Genomic DNA, 16,098 nt, shown 5'->3' on the forward strand with positions numbered 1-16,098 from the left:
TAACTGAAGGAGCGAGGGATCGAACCACTAACCTTCCGATCAGCAGGTGACCTGCTCTACCACCTGAGCTACAGCCACCCATGAGTAAACCCTCACTAGGTTTTGGATAAAGTGTACACTCACAAACCTGTCAAACCTGCATTTGAAACGTTGGCTACCATAGCAGTATAATACTGCAACATGGCCTTTGGGTTTTCAAACTAAAATAGGAAAATAGGAACATAAATAGTGCCTCATTGCCAGACCTGGCCCACATCTGGTTGACATACACCCTGCCACAACACCAGTCAGTCAGAAGTGCCAGCTTGATGCCGGATCTGGGCTAGACCTGTTTTCTATGAGCCTGGGCCACATAAACCAAACAATAATCGGGCCAGATGTGGCATGCCATCACATAAAAAGTGGCATCATCGCCAGACCTGGCCCACATCTGGATGACATACCACTTACCATGCCAGACATCAGCCAGCAGTGCCAGCTTGACACCAGATCCGGGCCAGACCTGTCTGCTATGTGGGGTGTTACAGGCATAGTCCTAAAGAATGTAGCCTCATGGGCAGTGTAGTCCGTGCTGCAGGGAGAATGGACTGCCATGCCCGTTATGTGTCTGTGAGCGTGAGGGAGGGAGAGAAAGTAAAAGTACGAGTCGTCACGGAGCAGAAACGGGAGACAGAAGCATGCAAATATAATAATAACCACTGCAGCCAAAAAGAGTGTCTGAGGAGCCCAGCTGTAAGTAAGCTATTAAGACTCAACTGTACACTGTGTTCGTGTTTTCCTCCAAAACAATAAGTTCCATTGGAGCAGCCTTTCAACGCCTCTCTCTGTCTCTCGCTAGCAAAGTTGACCCACACAACAAAGTAAAGCTAGTTTTCAGCTACGAGCCCGACATGAACCCAACGTATTAGCCAGAGGTCCCTTTACTACGGTTTGGAGCCGCGGACCTGTTTTATATACGCGCGGAACAGTTTTCTATATGAGATCGCTGCAAAAAGTGCAGCCTTACCTAATGTCCACCCTACTGTTATTCATTTATATTAATGTTTAAACATCTAGTTGGTATTGGTATGGTGAGTATCCTTCAGTAATAGTAATAACTCACACAACAATAGTACATCCATGTAGTTGTAAAAGCATGATAATATATTAAGTAATCCAAAGTATTCAGAATACGTTACTCTGATTGAGTAACGTAACGGAATATGTTACAAAATACATTTTGGGGCATGTAATCGGTAATCTGTAGTGGAATACATTTTAAAAGTAACCTTCCCAACACTGACCATAAAAAGCTGGATGTCATGTTTTTTAACTCGGGGGGGTGTCAGTCACTTTCATTCAACCTTTCTCGAAAAAATAAAAAATGACAAATGACAAAATAAAGATTTTTTGATAGTTTTTACAAGGGGGATTTATTTATTTATTTGCACATGAGTATGTTTGCTAATAATGATGGCGCTAATAGAAGCAGTCAACAGAAAAAAAATAATAGCGCTGTTTTAACAGCACCGTCTTTCATCTGCGAGCAAATGCCCAAATGCTTGTTGATGGAGCTGCAGAAGCTGCTGATAGCCTAGCATACCCAGCCGGATGGTGGACACGTACATGCTCATGCAAGTTAGTCGTGTTTGAGTACTTTGCTCGCACTATACGTCTGCACAAAAGGGACACTGCTTTGGTTACATCCTCAGGTTTACCTCTTTCATCTGGTTTAAAGCCAAAGAAATCCCAAATTGGCAACTTTATGTTTTTTTAGTGCTGTCAGCGTTAACGCGGCATCATCACGACTAACACGATTGACAATTGGGGGGGGGGGGCTAGTTCATACCATGTTTGGACTTCTTCTGTGTTGTAAACACGCAAATCAGTCCGTGCATGATTAACCAACCCTATTTCACAGCATCGCTCCTTCTCTTTCTCCTCTGAGTGGAGAAGCTCTAAAAATATAACTTACCTTCACTTATTTATTTAACTTAATAACTTTGTTATTTAGTGAGTTTTGTAGTGGATGAAAAATAAATATAGCAGCAAAATATGAAGAAACTGCTGTTTGCTGTGCCTCTCTGAGGGCCCATAAATTAGGAAGATAGAGAGGGAACAGAGTGGGGTATATACATATTTTAGTGTTGCTCATTATTCATCCATTAGCTGTTTTTTTCAGGGAAAGACTGCGTTTAAACCAAATATCCTCCTCACAGCTGAGCTATAAATTAAATGCAGTCAGCTCTGTCACTCGTATACGGGTGTTAACAACATGCTTGTTTTCATCTCTAACTGAAGGATTATTCCACTGTATGCTGATGTCTTCTTTTCATCCAACCCATTAAACTGTAAGATGTATGTGGGTACAAGACAATATTTTACTGAGCCCATAGTTTGTTACAGCAGTTTAAACCACGATGAAATACTAATAATGGCATGCTGCATATGGTAACTATACTAAAATAGTAATACGTAAAATAATAATAGTAAGACTAAAAATCTAAATTCTAATACACATAATAGTGTTAATATTAAATAATGCTGGATCAGCCTCGTAGAGCTGTGGGTGACCCAGAGCTGTACTGAGCTCTGAGCGGAAAAGCACTATTTATAAGTGCAATAGTTATTGTGCTTAAATATCATTTTCATGTTTTAACCTTCTTATATATTTAAAACAGGCTCCTTACTTTAGGTTTGGTTTGAGTAAGAGAGGAGGCTGAGGGTGGAGCTGCTGTGACCACACAGGAGGGAATGGAGTTCCTTCTTTATTACATCGAGCTGTTGTCTCTGTGGTTCATTCATTTACTATATAAGTCGAGCTGACTCTCATTAGCTAACGTCAGTTTATTGAGTTATTTTCTTAAGTGATTGTCTAAGTAGAATTTTGTTGAGGTGGCCTCCTGTATGTTCTCGGCTGCCCTGATATCCCCGAACCCTGACTGGACTCATTTTCCTGTTTAGGTTTAGGTGTGGAGGCAAAGCCACAATACCTCTTCAGTAATCTAACTTTTAAAGGAGTATTTTTTTAACAAAAGTATTTGTACTTTACTTCAGTAAAGTAAGTCTGTACTTTGCCACCTCTGACCGTTACAGACAGACCACTGCAGCGTGTTTGTCAGGCAGTAATCCATCAGCAGTGACATTTCCTGAAGACTCGATCACAGTAGAAACAGCCAGACTTCAGTAAGTAAAGAAAGTGATCCTCACTGGGCAGCCATCACTGTAATATACAGACGACTGCATCCTCTCTCAGATTCAGTGTGTATGCAGTCTCAGTAGGAGATGTTTCATCAGTGCTGTTAGCTGGACTCTCTGGTATGTTTGAGGACAGGTGGCCAGTAGTTGTTCAGCTCAGCTGGTATGGAGGTGGTGAGGCTGTATGGTGGAGGAGACAGCAGAGGCCTGTGAACCAAACCTGTTGGAGAAACGGTTCAGCACCTTCACAGCCTCATCAGTCCTTAAAGCTCTGTTAGTACAAGAGGAACTTACTTTGGGGTTAGCACCACTCACATTACAGTTTGTTCTGCCAGCGTGTGTGGGCAGAACATGCAGGTCCACTGTTCATGCACGCAGGAGATGCAGTGCTGCATTTTCTCGAGTGGTCTTACTGCTGAAAACCTGGTACTGTGTTGATCAATGAGATACTGATGGTAGAGGCGTGTGTGTGTGTGCGTGCGTGTGTGTGTGTGCGCGTGTGTGCGCGTGTGTGTGTGTGTGTGTGTGTGTGTGTGTGTGTGTGTGTGTGTGTGTGTGAGGAGAGCAGGTCTGCATTAACGCTGGGCTGGTCATGGCAGAGCTGTCTATAGGAAGGGTTAACGATGTGGACCAGCTTCTGTTCACATGTGTGTATGGGTGTGCGCACACAGAGAGATGCACAGTCTCTTATCCTCGTGTGGTTGATGTCAGAATACTCCAGAGCCTCCTCTCTCCTCCTCCCCATCCTCTCCTTCCTTGTTCTTTTCCAGCCACTCCTCTCCCATCCAATCCATCCCTCCTAGTCCCTCTTTTTTTCCTCCAATCACTCCCTTCCTTTTCTTAAGGACCTCCCAGATCTTTTTAGTCCTGCCTTGCCTCCGCCTCCTCCTCTACTCTCCTTTCTCTTTCCCTCCTGCATCTCTCCTCTCTCCCTCCCTCCATAGCCGTTTGCGTGCCTTGGTTTCTGCACCTCTTTCGCAAAGTAAACAGAAGAGAGAAGAAGAGAAGCAGAGGCTTCACGTTCCTACACACACACACGGGATTATCTTTCGCTTCAGCTGCTGAGAGTGTGTGCTGGCATCCTCAGTGGTGTGTGTAGAGCCTATGTGTGTGTGTGTGTGTGCATCAGCTGTATTAACTCTGACTGCTCATTGCTGCCACTGAAAGAAGTAAAGAAGCAAGAAGGGAGGGGACAGGAAGTGAAGGCAGAGAGCGAGAATAGTGAGAGTGAAGTAAACAGAAGTGTAAGTGACTCTCTATGAGTAAGCTGTCCCGCCTCCACATGCTGTGCTCTATGGCGAACTCTGGCTGTGTGCTGCTGTCCGGGTCTGGGATGTTGGCCCAGTCTCTGCATTGCCCGCCTGCTTTTCTCTATCTGCCCCAGGTAAGACATTACACAGCCACCAGCAAACATCCTTCTCTACATTCTCCTCATCTTCTTCTTTATTATTTTGCATCTATTGTTTCTATTATTGCTTCAGTGGCACTGTGACCCAGCTCTGTGTGTCTTATTGATACAAACATGTTCACAGGTTGGCACTTTGGAAAAACTTTAATGAGCTTCATCGACATCCGTGCACACTTCACTACATCCATGTCTTCTGCTCTGGTATGCACACACTCATGAACATGGACTCATAACTGTTAACTAAGCTGTGTGTGCCCGTGTGTGTGTGTGTGTGTGTGTGTGTGTGTGTGTGTTCAGCGGGCAGCAGCACAGGGACAGATGTCAGCTCAGAGCTGAATTTGAGAGCAGCAGTGAGTAAGTGCTGGCTCACTTCTTGAAGTGGCTCCATGCCTGTCGCTCCGATGGCTGTGTTTCTGTTAATCGTGCTGTTTTGCTTCAGTTATTACTCTGCACCTCACTCTGTTTGTTTACTGTAAAAGTACTCAGCAGATCGGTCAGCTGCCGTGTTACGTGCCAGCACATTGCATGGCTCTGCGCGAGTGTGCGTGTGCCTGGTTTTACTGCTGGCACCATGTGCGGTGGCAGGCGGTCCCTTTTTCTCTAGACAGTCTGTTATTGCAGCCGTATAAAATATGATAAGACTGGAGAGAGCTGCCACATAAAATACGAGCACGCCGCAGTGTGCAAACCTGCCACATCCTGACTCCAAATAGTCAGCACACATCACCTTTACAGGGCAGCCCAGACCATGCACAGAGAGATCGCAGCAGCTGGGGTCGACAAACACACACACTTTGTTTCATGTGGCTACACAAATGCCACGACTCCTCGGGGAAGCAGTCTGTTAGAAGCTAATGGTGTGTGTGTGTGCGTGTGCGTGTGTGTGTGTGTTCATTGCCTATGGCACACGTGGGCAGAGCTTGTCGCACCATTTTGCTGTTTTTCCTGCGCAGACTTTTTTCATCTATGGAAAACACAAATGTTGGTCATAAAAAGTGAAACTATTGTTGCTGAAGTGCAGCGATGCGCTTTAACCCTTCACACTCCTGATGTTTTCTTTGGCATGTGAATTTTCTCCCCACGAGTACTAAGAGACGTTTTAGTTTTCACATCTTTATGTCATCAGGTTCAAACTTTTTGTCACAGCACAAACCTCCACATCCTTGACCGAGTGCAGCAGATTCCACAGCTGCTGTTTATGCAAAGCTTTGTACCGATTCCAGCCGGGAAATAGACACGTACGCAGCGAGCAGCTCGTCATTATAACACTGAACACTGCAATACTTAAAAAAGCAAAAAATACAGCATTACAGTATAAGTACTGTACTTTATCTGTTTATATTTTATCCACTGTGTGTTGGACGTACCTGGCCATACATGCAAACTGATGCTCGGTGTGTGCTGATGTGGATCAGGTGCATTGGACATGTTCTGATGATCTTCTCAGAAACTGAGAGAAAGAAAAGTGTAAATCAGTATCTGAACAGCTGGTAGTGGTCAAGGCTCTGACTGTGTGCTGTGTTGAAACCCTCTGTAGGATCCATCCGTCTGCCCGTCCTCTGTTTATCCATATGAACAGACAGCAGTGACTGCAGCTAAGCATACCCCCCATATATTTCTCTCTTCCATCATTGTATATTGGATTTCCTTTCCCTTGCTCCTCTTCCATCCTCCTTTGTCTCTCTCCCTTTTTTCCGAGGCATTGCCTTGGAAAATGCAGTCCTCTTAAGTCAATAGCATGTGCTAAATTTGCTTGTGCAAGCTCCTTTGCACTCCTGAGGGTGGAAGGGTTGGACTGAGGAGGTATGAATCTTTACCAAAGCACACGGACACTTAAACACTTCCTGTCTACTGCACCTATCGTTGGAATTACACTGAGGAGTGTGGAGAAATAAACTGTTCATGTTCCTTTCACTCTCTGCTTGTCTTTACTCCAGTAATAGTGAAACACTGTGTGTGGATTTCCAATAGTACAGCTGAGAGTACTGCATGATCTTTACTGTCGACCAAAAACAGTGTTATGCAAACACATGTGATTTATCTCTGTTTTATTTATATTTACTGATTTATTTGCTGCACACATTCTGAGTTTTGTGCATGTCTGTTGTCTCAGGGCCATGATATCACTGTGATCCAGGGCCATTTGTCTTTCCACACAAAATGAATTCATGATTGTTTATTACTTAACCTATAGTCTCCACGTGAGTGTGTATAAGCACCTGATGACATCTCATACAGAATGCACATGCTTAAACACGCAGACGGCTCAGACGTTAGAAAAGAAAAAGCTTTAGCGGCTCGTTTCACTCTGAATAGTAAAATCTTCGTTATAAAAATCATTCCAGTGGTTTCGAGGGTTCTGGGTTCTCCCAGTGTGAATCCTGCATGTTCTCCTCGTGGCTGTCCAACACCATGTATGTTAGCTTAACTCAATTTCAAAGTGACTGTAGGTGTAATGAGGGTGAGTTTGTTGGCCCTGTGCTGGACTGGTCATCTGTTCAGGCTGTGTCCTGCCTCAGGGCAGCTGAGACAGACGCTGAGGTGTTAAGAAGAGGAGTGAATGTATTTACAGCACGATCCCAAACAGTCTGTGGCTTTGGAAACCCTCGTTTGTGTGTCCTCTTGTTCTCTGTGCTTGATGTGTAAGAATAAAGTGAAGTGCTTGTTACTGCTAGAGGAAACTCTAATCTTTCTATCTGAGCTTCAAAGGTCTCAGTACACACAACCATCAGCATCCTGTACCACTGCAGTTTTACTGCCTTCATGAGTTTGTCGGCATGCACAGAGCACCACCACCGCTCTCCTTTCAAATGTAGTTTGTTTGAACCATCACGCCATTGCTGGTGCTTCAAAACACAGACATGTTCAGTTCAGCCTAGAGAAAAGAGAAAAGCAGGAACAAAGAGCTGAAAATAAAAAAAATAAAAATGGAGACAGTATTTAGAAAAAGGTAAATATTAAAGAATGATAAGGATTTCCTGGAATATAAAGACCAAACTGAGTCGGGGTTAGGGCTGTTCAGCTGAGTTAACTGTGTAGTTAACATTGCACATACAGGCAAAAAAGCAAACACAACAAATTAAAAATAGTTTTTCTCTTAGATGTTAGGACCTGACACACCCACTGTCACAGTGAAATCATCTGTTACACACACGCTGTATCTTCTCAGAGCAGGACAAAGTTTTCCTGAAAGTGGGAATATGCTTCCTAAAGTCAGAGCCGGCCTGTGCAGCAGGATCAGGCTGGATGTTACCACACAGTCTCTAAACATCAGTGACCTGCTCTTTCATGACTTAAATCACTGTTCTATTATTTTTGAACTGCAGGCTTTCATTCCCTCATTTTAAACAATATTAATTACTGTGTTCAGAAAGAAGATTGTTCCTTTGACATTTTTACTATTTATTTCATTTTATAGAAAGTGTAAAGAAAGTGATCACACTCAAAACATGAGCAAGTAAGTGACTCATGTTCGAGTGAAAGTTCCACAGTATGTGCTGAACAGTTTATATAACATCCTCCCTGAGCCTGGATGAGTCCAGCTGCTCTGAGCGTGTTTTACATCTCATGAATTCAATGGATACATGAATCTATAATGTTGCTAAGCATGCACGCACACACACACACACACACACACACACACCTCTGGGTCAGGCAGTCTGTTCTATTCTCTTATTAGCTTTTCTCACCAAAGTCCCAGTTTATAAAACACGAACCGTGTAAATGAAGGCAGGCCTGGTTTCTTCTTTCTTTCAGTTTCATTTTTATTTCCCTTCATGTGTTCAGACAGTGTTGAATAGGGACATGCACCGCCTTCTTCTTCTTCTGGTCAGTGTCTTACATGTTTCATGTCATCAAACAGTTAGTAAAACAAACTGCAGTTTTTAAGTTGTGTTTGAGACAGGACTTTGATCAGACCTCCACAACGTTCGTTTTGTTTTGTAATTTCTTAGTTGTTCTGATCCATTCAGTGGTGGACGTGCTGGTGTATTCTGGATCATTGTCCTGATGAAGCAAAGTGTGTCTGAGCCTCAGCACATGGACTTTCTCAATTTCAGAAGTCGTCCAGTCTTCACCTCTCTGCTCTCCTTCTTGGCTGAAGAATTGTAAAATACTATGATTTCTATTTAAATCAAAAATTTACTACAATTACAAAAACATTTACATATTATTTATTAATTATCATGTTTTTTTTATCAACTTACAGTGACAAGAGGTGGAGGAAGTTGTTAACATAAAACGATATTATTGGAAAATTGTAAAATTATTAAAAGTAAAAATATATATATACTCTGCAGAAAAATGTTCCTCACGAGTGTTAAATGGATTCATTTTACTGCTGCATATCTTTCAGACCGAGCTCATTTTAAGTACTTTATATTCTGCTTGATGTCCAGCATCAGATTGTGTGTGTTCACATGTTTGCAGACGTTCTCCTGTGAGGATCACGTGTTTCTAACAAACAAAGCAAAGCAAAAATAAATAAAGCTAAAGAGTTTGTCATGAGTGTGACTCATGGTTAACTGTCAGTTTTTACAGGTGGGGTTAAAATATTGATTTCAAATTAAGCTTCAATGTTGGCAAAACAGCTGGTTACATTGACATTCAGGTAAATTTGGGAATATCGTTGGTATTAGCCGGCAGCTGATCCCACCTGGTCACCTGTTTGATTACATCAGACATGGTCAGAGCTGCTGTCTCCTCCATTTTCTCTACATCACACACAAAGCACAGATCGTGTGAAACAGTGAAAGCTGAGCCAGCAGCAGCTTGCCTCTCATGCTGGTCTTCCATCAGTTAAAGGCCAGAGGTTTGTCCTCTATGTGCACAAACCACCAGAACAGAGCTGCTGGCCTCTCAGCTCGCCCAGCTGAAGCCTGTATAACAGAGAGAGCTACAGTTTCCTATGAGCATGAAACAAGTTCCAGCAACAATAGCTGACTGTGACCACAAGATGGCAGCAATGTAAAGGATGGTGGCAAACATGTGAGGAACTTTATGACAGTGCTGTCAGAGAGGAAGGGGGGATGTCATCACTTCAACATGTTAGAATTTTTTAGACTTGACAAGGCATGCACTGTTTTTATCGTTTATAGATACAGTGCTTGCAGTTTGTTTTCACCATCCTGTGGAAGGTTTATTCCACAGCTGCCTTCAGCTGTTAGTGATGGTATTTTTATGTTTCTGTAATGGTTAATACATCACTGTGGGGAAGCTCAAAATGTAATTTAAATACTCTCCATAAATTTAAGTTATTTTTCTGCTAAATAGAAGCAGAAAAGTAGATGTTATTATTTTTCTGATTAGAGTGCCAAATTACAATTATTTCAGTTAATTTCAGTCATTGATTCATTTCTGGCTTTACTGAGAAAGTTCAGTGTCCCAGCCCATAAAACAGTAATATGTTATTTGCCTTGACTTTACTAGCCAGCATGTTAGTTGGCAGGCTGTTGAGCGTCAGTCGTATTCGATTCTGTGTCAGTCTAACAAACCTTTGCATTACTGTTTAACTGATGTGCACCTCTTAGAAACAAGTCTGCTTGTTCCTCTTGGTTTGCCATGGAAACACTTACATGTAAACACAGCACACTGAAGTTATTTCCTCCATTAACAATTGTAATATTATATTGGCTTTGATTGTGTCTGGCTTCCTCATAATGCTAATACATCTGGGAAATAGTACGCTCATAATCAGCCAGTCAACATCTGAACCCAGTCAAGTTTCTTGCATTGAACTTAGAGTTAAAGTAATTCATTTTATTATTTTTCAATAGAATTTGCTCAGCTCAGAGCACGACAAAGCTGAACCCAGCATCACAGTAATGCGTGTTTTAGCGAGATACTTACAGGCCATTGCAGACGTGCAAAACATTTCATTTAACACATTTAAGACAGCTTGTTGGGAGCAGTGTTGTGACAGGGCACCACAAGGTCAGAGGTCACATTTTTGTGCTTAAGTGAGATGATGCATCTTTACTCCGGCATTCTTGCGTGTTTGTGTGTGAACATTTCATTTGATGTTTTAGGCATTTGCTTGCATATTTGCAATGAGAGGTTAGATTCTGAAGAAAGTTTTTTTTATTTTGCACATGAAGCACATCAGTGTAAACCTGACTACGCTGACTGAAACCTCAAAACATTTAACTCAACCACATCATCTCTTTCAAGTGTGCAGGTACTAAAAATTTTATTTACTGTTAACTTAAAAGATTAAAATGTATTTTTATATTGTCATTTTATTAATATATTATTTTTAATATCTATAAGTTCTTTATAATTTAACATTTTGATGCAACAGAATATAATTACAATTAATTACAATGCAATTACAATCTCAATAATGTGATTATAGATCAATTACAAGATATGTCTTTTTTTAAGTATTTAAGTGTAGACTACTTATACTGCAATTATTTTATTCAGCTTTGTTTATTAAAATATTTATAGACTTGTAAGAAGCATCACATAAATATCTTTATAAAACCACTAACATGGACAAGAGCACCAGGAAGCGAGCCTGCTAAGGGCAAAGGGAAGAACATCAACCTTTTGGGATTTACTTACCTGGATGATTGAGCTTGCATTGAGACATCTACCTTATATCTTCAAAAATAGATAAAATAACTTCATTTCAAAAACCTTTTTCGAATTGCACTTTAATAAACTGCATTTCAACATCCATTTCCCTTTCCTGTTTGCTCAGGGATTAACATGTGGGTTAGCAGTTGGATTAGCAGTTGGATTAACAACTTCATTTTTAAAATCCTGCTGCTATTCAAATTAGCCACACCGTGGGATGTAAGGAGCTCTCTCATTGGTTGGTCAGACACAGGCTGTCTGCCAGCCTGGATTTTTCTAGCTCATAGCTTCGCCCTGCTAAGAAGCGTGTGTGCTTGTACAAAGGCCGTTCAGCCTCAGGATTTACACTCGGCTTGACACGGATATGTGAAGAATGAAGGGAGCCTGCAGTGAAACAGAGAGCTCAACCTCTGACTGAGTGCCTGTTTACGCAGTCTGACCACCTGTTGAAGGTAAGGTGCTAACGTGGCTAACGCTAGCATCACCGCACGTAGCCCCGTTATGTTAAGGTCATCTTAGCTCATGAAAGTTTTACGTCGCAGCTGTACGAGCTCGCTACGTGTTTTGTAAGCTGCTGTGCTCTTCACAAATAAAGCTGGAAGCAGCTCAGACTGTTAGAACCAGCACTGAGGCCCGTTACATTTATACAGTGTTAGAGCAATGGCTGCAACCTACAGCCTTTAAACTAGCGATTACAATGCTGACAGTAAACTCGTCAGTCCAGATGTTACCACATTACTCTATGGTACTTAGAGTTAAAACAACTGAGACAGGCTGATTAAAATAACAGCTGTCAGTTCTCTCATTCCTTATATCAAGACTGGAGATCACACTACTGATTTCAGTTCATTTAATATGTGAGTGCACAGATTCATTCTCAACTGGACATAAATGATGATCAAGGGTTGATTATATATTGAGGAAGTCATCAAATCCCAGCCTCTAACACAGTGCGCTGAATCTTAGCTTTGAATGTCCAGTATATTCTAATCAGTGCAATGTAAGCATTCACTGAACCTACAGTATCTACCAGAGGTGTGGACTCGAGTCACATGACTTGGACTCGAGTCAGACTCGAGTCATTAATTTTATGACTTTAGACTTGACTTGAAAAAAGGTTGTAAGACTTGTGACTTGACTTGGACTTTTACACCAGTGACTTGGGACTTGAATTGGACTTGAACCTGTTTACTTGAAAAGACTTGATATTTTACCCAAATCTAAAATTTAACATACATATTATATAAAAAGTGCGGACCATTAATTCACTTTATTCATTCATTCATTCTTACCACACTCCGTATGTATGTGAGCGTGGGCTGTAGCACAGCCAATCAAATTAACCAGATTTGAAAAAACAAGAACAAAAACGCTCGAGCCAAAAATGCTGCCAAGAGTAATTTCTTTCGGTACATAAACTATGAAGTAGTCAACAAAAACGAAATGCAATATGCAAAACATGCAAGAAGAGAATCACAGACGGAGATGGAACAACTTCCAACTTTGTCCGACATTTGAAGTTGCATAAAGAACGGTAGGTGGTGCTTTTTTTTTTTTTTTTTTTTTTTTTGCTACGACGAGACAGCTGACTTAGCTAACTTCATCTTATTAGCAAATGTTCTTCGGCTACGTTGATGATACTGTTTGGCTTTAACAGGTATGATATGTTTGTCATGCTATTTTAAATCCGGTCCTGCAAGCGCATCCAAGAATAACATGCAACTTGTTAGCTCAGAATTGTCGGTGAATGGTGAGCAGGGTCCGTTTCAGAAAGTGGGTTCTGTAGCTGTACTCAGTCTCTCTCCGTCTCCTCCCCATCATTAACCCCGTGGAGATTTAACCCAGTTTAGACTGACAAATATTTATTTTACCATCACATCACAATTCAAAATCACTGTGTTTAATTTGCAATTAGTGTATGGTCGTGTTTAACTTTTGCATGTCTGAGCCAGGGAAAATTTTTTTTTTGGTTAGAAAATCTGGCCCACCTTAGTGTGTAATTGAGTAGTCCTGCTATACATGGCCTTTTTCTTCTGTCATTTATGTCAATACATCAAATAAAATACTTTGATCTTATATTATTAGCTGTTGTTTATTTGCAAAGGTTATTCTCAACAGGGATGCTAGACAAAAGCGGCGTTTTCTACAGACAGCCTAGCATACGCTCTCCACTTGCAGTGAAAAAAAAGAAAAACACCTCTTCCCTATTGGTGTTAGAGTTTACCATGTCAGCCAATCAAAAAAAATGATAAGGCAACATGTGACATTTGGTTGTTTAGGAGAAGGGAAGTTTTAGGAGTGACACCCATGACGGAAAGCGGGCGAGCGAAAGAAAGAGAGAGAGAGTTTTCATATGTGAGACATTAGTGACGTTTAGCGTGTATCGAGGCTATAGCTAGTTCGTTGTGTAGTTATTGTTTTGTATTGTGTGTCGGTTAGACTGCTGAATTTCATATTTGATCTAAAAAGCTGTCAAAGGCAGATTCCAGTGTAAACGCTGTCTCCACATAGAAAACTGGACTGTTGCACCTCCAGTTGTCAGACCTGCAGGGTTTAGGCCTGTGGTGTTCTCCTCTGTCTTATACTGAACACAAACTACATTTTTTGGACTGGCACAAATAATTTGTGTGCCTTCTTATTTGATGCAGCACACCTGATTGTTCTGTAAATAGATTTAAATGGTTATATAAAAAACGCCTGAGGCCTTGGCTGCATTTTTAGGTAAATAGTACCATATAACTTTGTTGTTTGCAAAACTTGTGCATAATTTTTAGAAATGTACAATTTCTATTTGCATTTCAAGTTATAAAAATTATGATTCGTTAAACATGTAAAAAAAATATAACTTTTTTCTACTTGGATTCTGAATTTTTTTTGTCTGAATTTAGATCAACTGTGCTAATATAGTATACCAAAATGAAAAAAATAACTCAAATTTCAGATATTTGAGGTTGTGCTGTAAATAATGATACCAAACAAGGCAAGAAAAACACATTTTAAAAGTGCAATATAGAAGTAAAATCAAAAGTAGTCAAGAACGGCCAATTATACCCTGGACCCCAGAGGGTTAAAAAAAAGACTTGAAAGGACTTGAAATTCAAAGTTTCGGACTTGGGACTTGACTTGAAAGTTGTCTGTCTTGACTTGCGACTTGACTCTGACTTGCTTGACTTTACTTGAGACTTGACTTGTGACTTGAGGATAAAGACTTGGGACTTACTTGAGACTTGCAAAACAATGACTTGGTCCCACCTCTGGTATCTACACCTGTGATAAATGTGTGGTAAAGATATAGATAATGAAATTTAATTATTAATACAATATACATCATGAGAAACAAAAGCTGAAATTAATTCAGTTTAGTACTTTTCTCTGTATGCTCTGTGATTATAAAGGCCTTAAATTCTGTGATATATACTGTAAATGATTTTCACAGAGGTCTTAAAGTAGTTAAATCACTGCTGATAGTCTGGTTGTTTATATTTTCACATGTTTTTGTGTCTGTAGGGCTGTTTGATGACGATTTGGACTCCTCTGGGAGATGAGGACACACCCACATCTGTCCCATACTGCAGCCATTGATGGTGTTACAGCTCTGAGTCAGCTTTGGGCCATCAGACGCACACACTGGAAAACCAGCACCTGGACTTCATGCAGGAGAGACGGCCTCAGTGATGATGGACTCTGCATCCTCTACTTTACCTCCTAATCTCTTTCTCTTTAACACACAATTAAAATCACTCCAAGAGAGTGTAAACTTACTGAGGATGTCTCTAACTTGTACGCATTTGTACTTTTACTTGTTTTCTGAGTTATATTTAAGAACAGTAAAGTTATTCACATAAAGTTTTTATTCTTCTGTATTTATTCTTTTGTATCATGTACCACAGTCATACTGAACTTTACAGACCTGGTGAATTGGAGGAGAAAAAAAATCATATATATACATATATATATATATATATATATACACATATATATATAAAAAAAAAACACCCAGCACGCCCCTGCGGGCGGTCTATCCTTCAAGCTCGGGTCCTCTACCAGAGGCCTGGGAGCTTGAGGGTCCTGTGCAGTATCTTAGCTGTTCCCAGGACTGCGCTCTTCTGGACAGAGATCTCCGATGTTGTTCCCGGGATCTGTTGGAGCCACTCGCCTAGCTTGGGAGTCACGGCACCTAGTGCTCCGATTACCACGGGGACCACCGTTACCTTCACCCTCCACATCCTCTCCAGCTCTTCTCTGAGCCCTTGGTATTTCTCCAGCTTCTCGTGTTCCTTCTTCCTGATATTGCTGTCATTGGGAACCGCTACATCGATCACTACAGCCGTCTTCTTCTGTTTGTCTACCACCACTATGTCCGGTTGGTTAGCCACCACCATTTTGTCCGTCTGCATCTGGAAGTCCCACAGGATCTTAGCTCGGTCATTCTCCATCACCCTTGGGGGCATCTCCCATTTTGACCTTGGGACTTCCAGGTTATACTCGGCACAGATGTTCCTGTACACTATGCCGGCCACTTGGTTATGGCGTTCCATGTATGCCTTGCCTGCTAGCATCTTACACCCTGCTGTTATGTGCTGGATTGTCTCTGGGGCATCTTTACACAGCCTGCACCTGGGGTCTTGCCTGGTGTGATAAACCCCAGCCTCTATGGATCTTGTGCTCAGAGCTTGTTCTTGTGCTGCCATGATTAGTGCCTCTGTGCTGTCTTTCAGTCCAGCTTTGTCCAGCCACTGGTAGGATTTCTGGATATCAGCCACCTCCTCTATCTGCCGGTGGTACATACCGTGCAGGGGCCTGTCCTTCCATGATGGTTCCTCATCTCCCTCCTCTTTCTTGGGTTTCTGCTGCCTGAGGTATTCACTGAGCACTCGGTCAGTTGGGGCCATCTTCCCAATGTATTCTTGGATGTTCGTTGTCTCATCCTGGAC

At 41.5% G+C, this 16,098-nt stretch overlaps 1 protein-coding gene across 3 annotated transcripts in view; it reads left to right on the plus strand.

Moving 5' to 3' along the window:
* Nucleotides 1-4,126: 4,126 nt before the first annotated feature.
* Nucleotides 4,127-16,098, plus strand: part of rbfox3a (RNA binding fox-1 homolog 3a) — a 194,624-nt gene continuing 182,652 nt past the window's right edge. For all 3 annotated transcript variants that reach the window (XM_039616278.1, XM_039616279.1, XM_039616280.1), the window contains exon 1: nt 4,127-4,561. In XM_039616278.1, the coding sequence (XP_039472212.1) occupies nt 4,436-4,561 (126 nt within the window). In that variant the 5' untranslated portion in view covers nt 4,127-4,435. The remainder of the gene's footprint in view (nt 4,562-16,098) is intronic.

Source organism: Oreochromis aureus, linkage group 8, assembly GCF_013358895.1.
Source record: "Oreochromis aureus strain Israel breed Guangdong linkage group 8, ZZ_aureus, whole genome shotgun sequence".
In the NCBI taxonomy this organism is placed as follows: domain Eukaryota; kingdom Metazoa; phylum Chordata; class Actinopteri; order Cichliformes; family Cichlidae; genus Oreochromis; species Oreochromis aureus.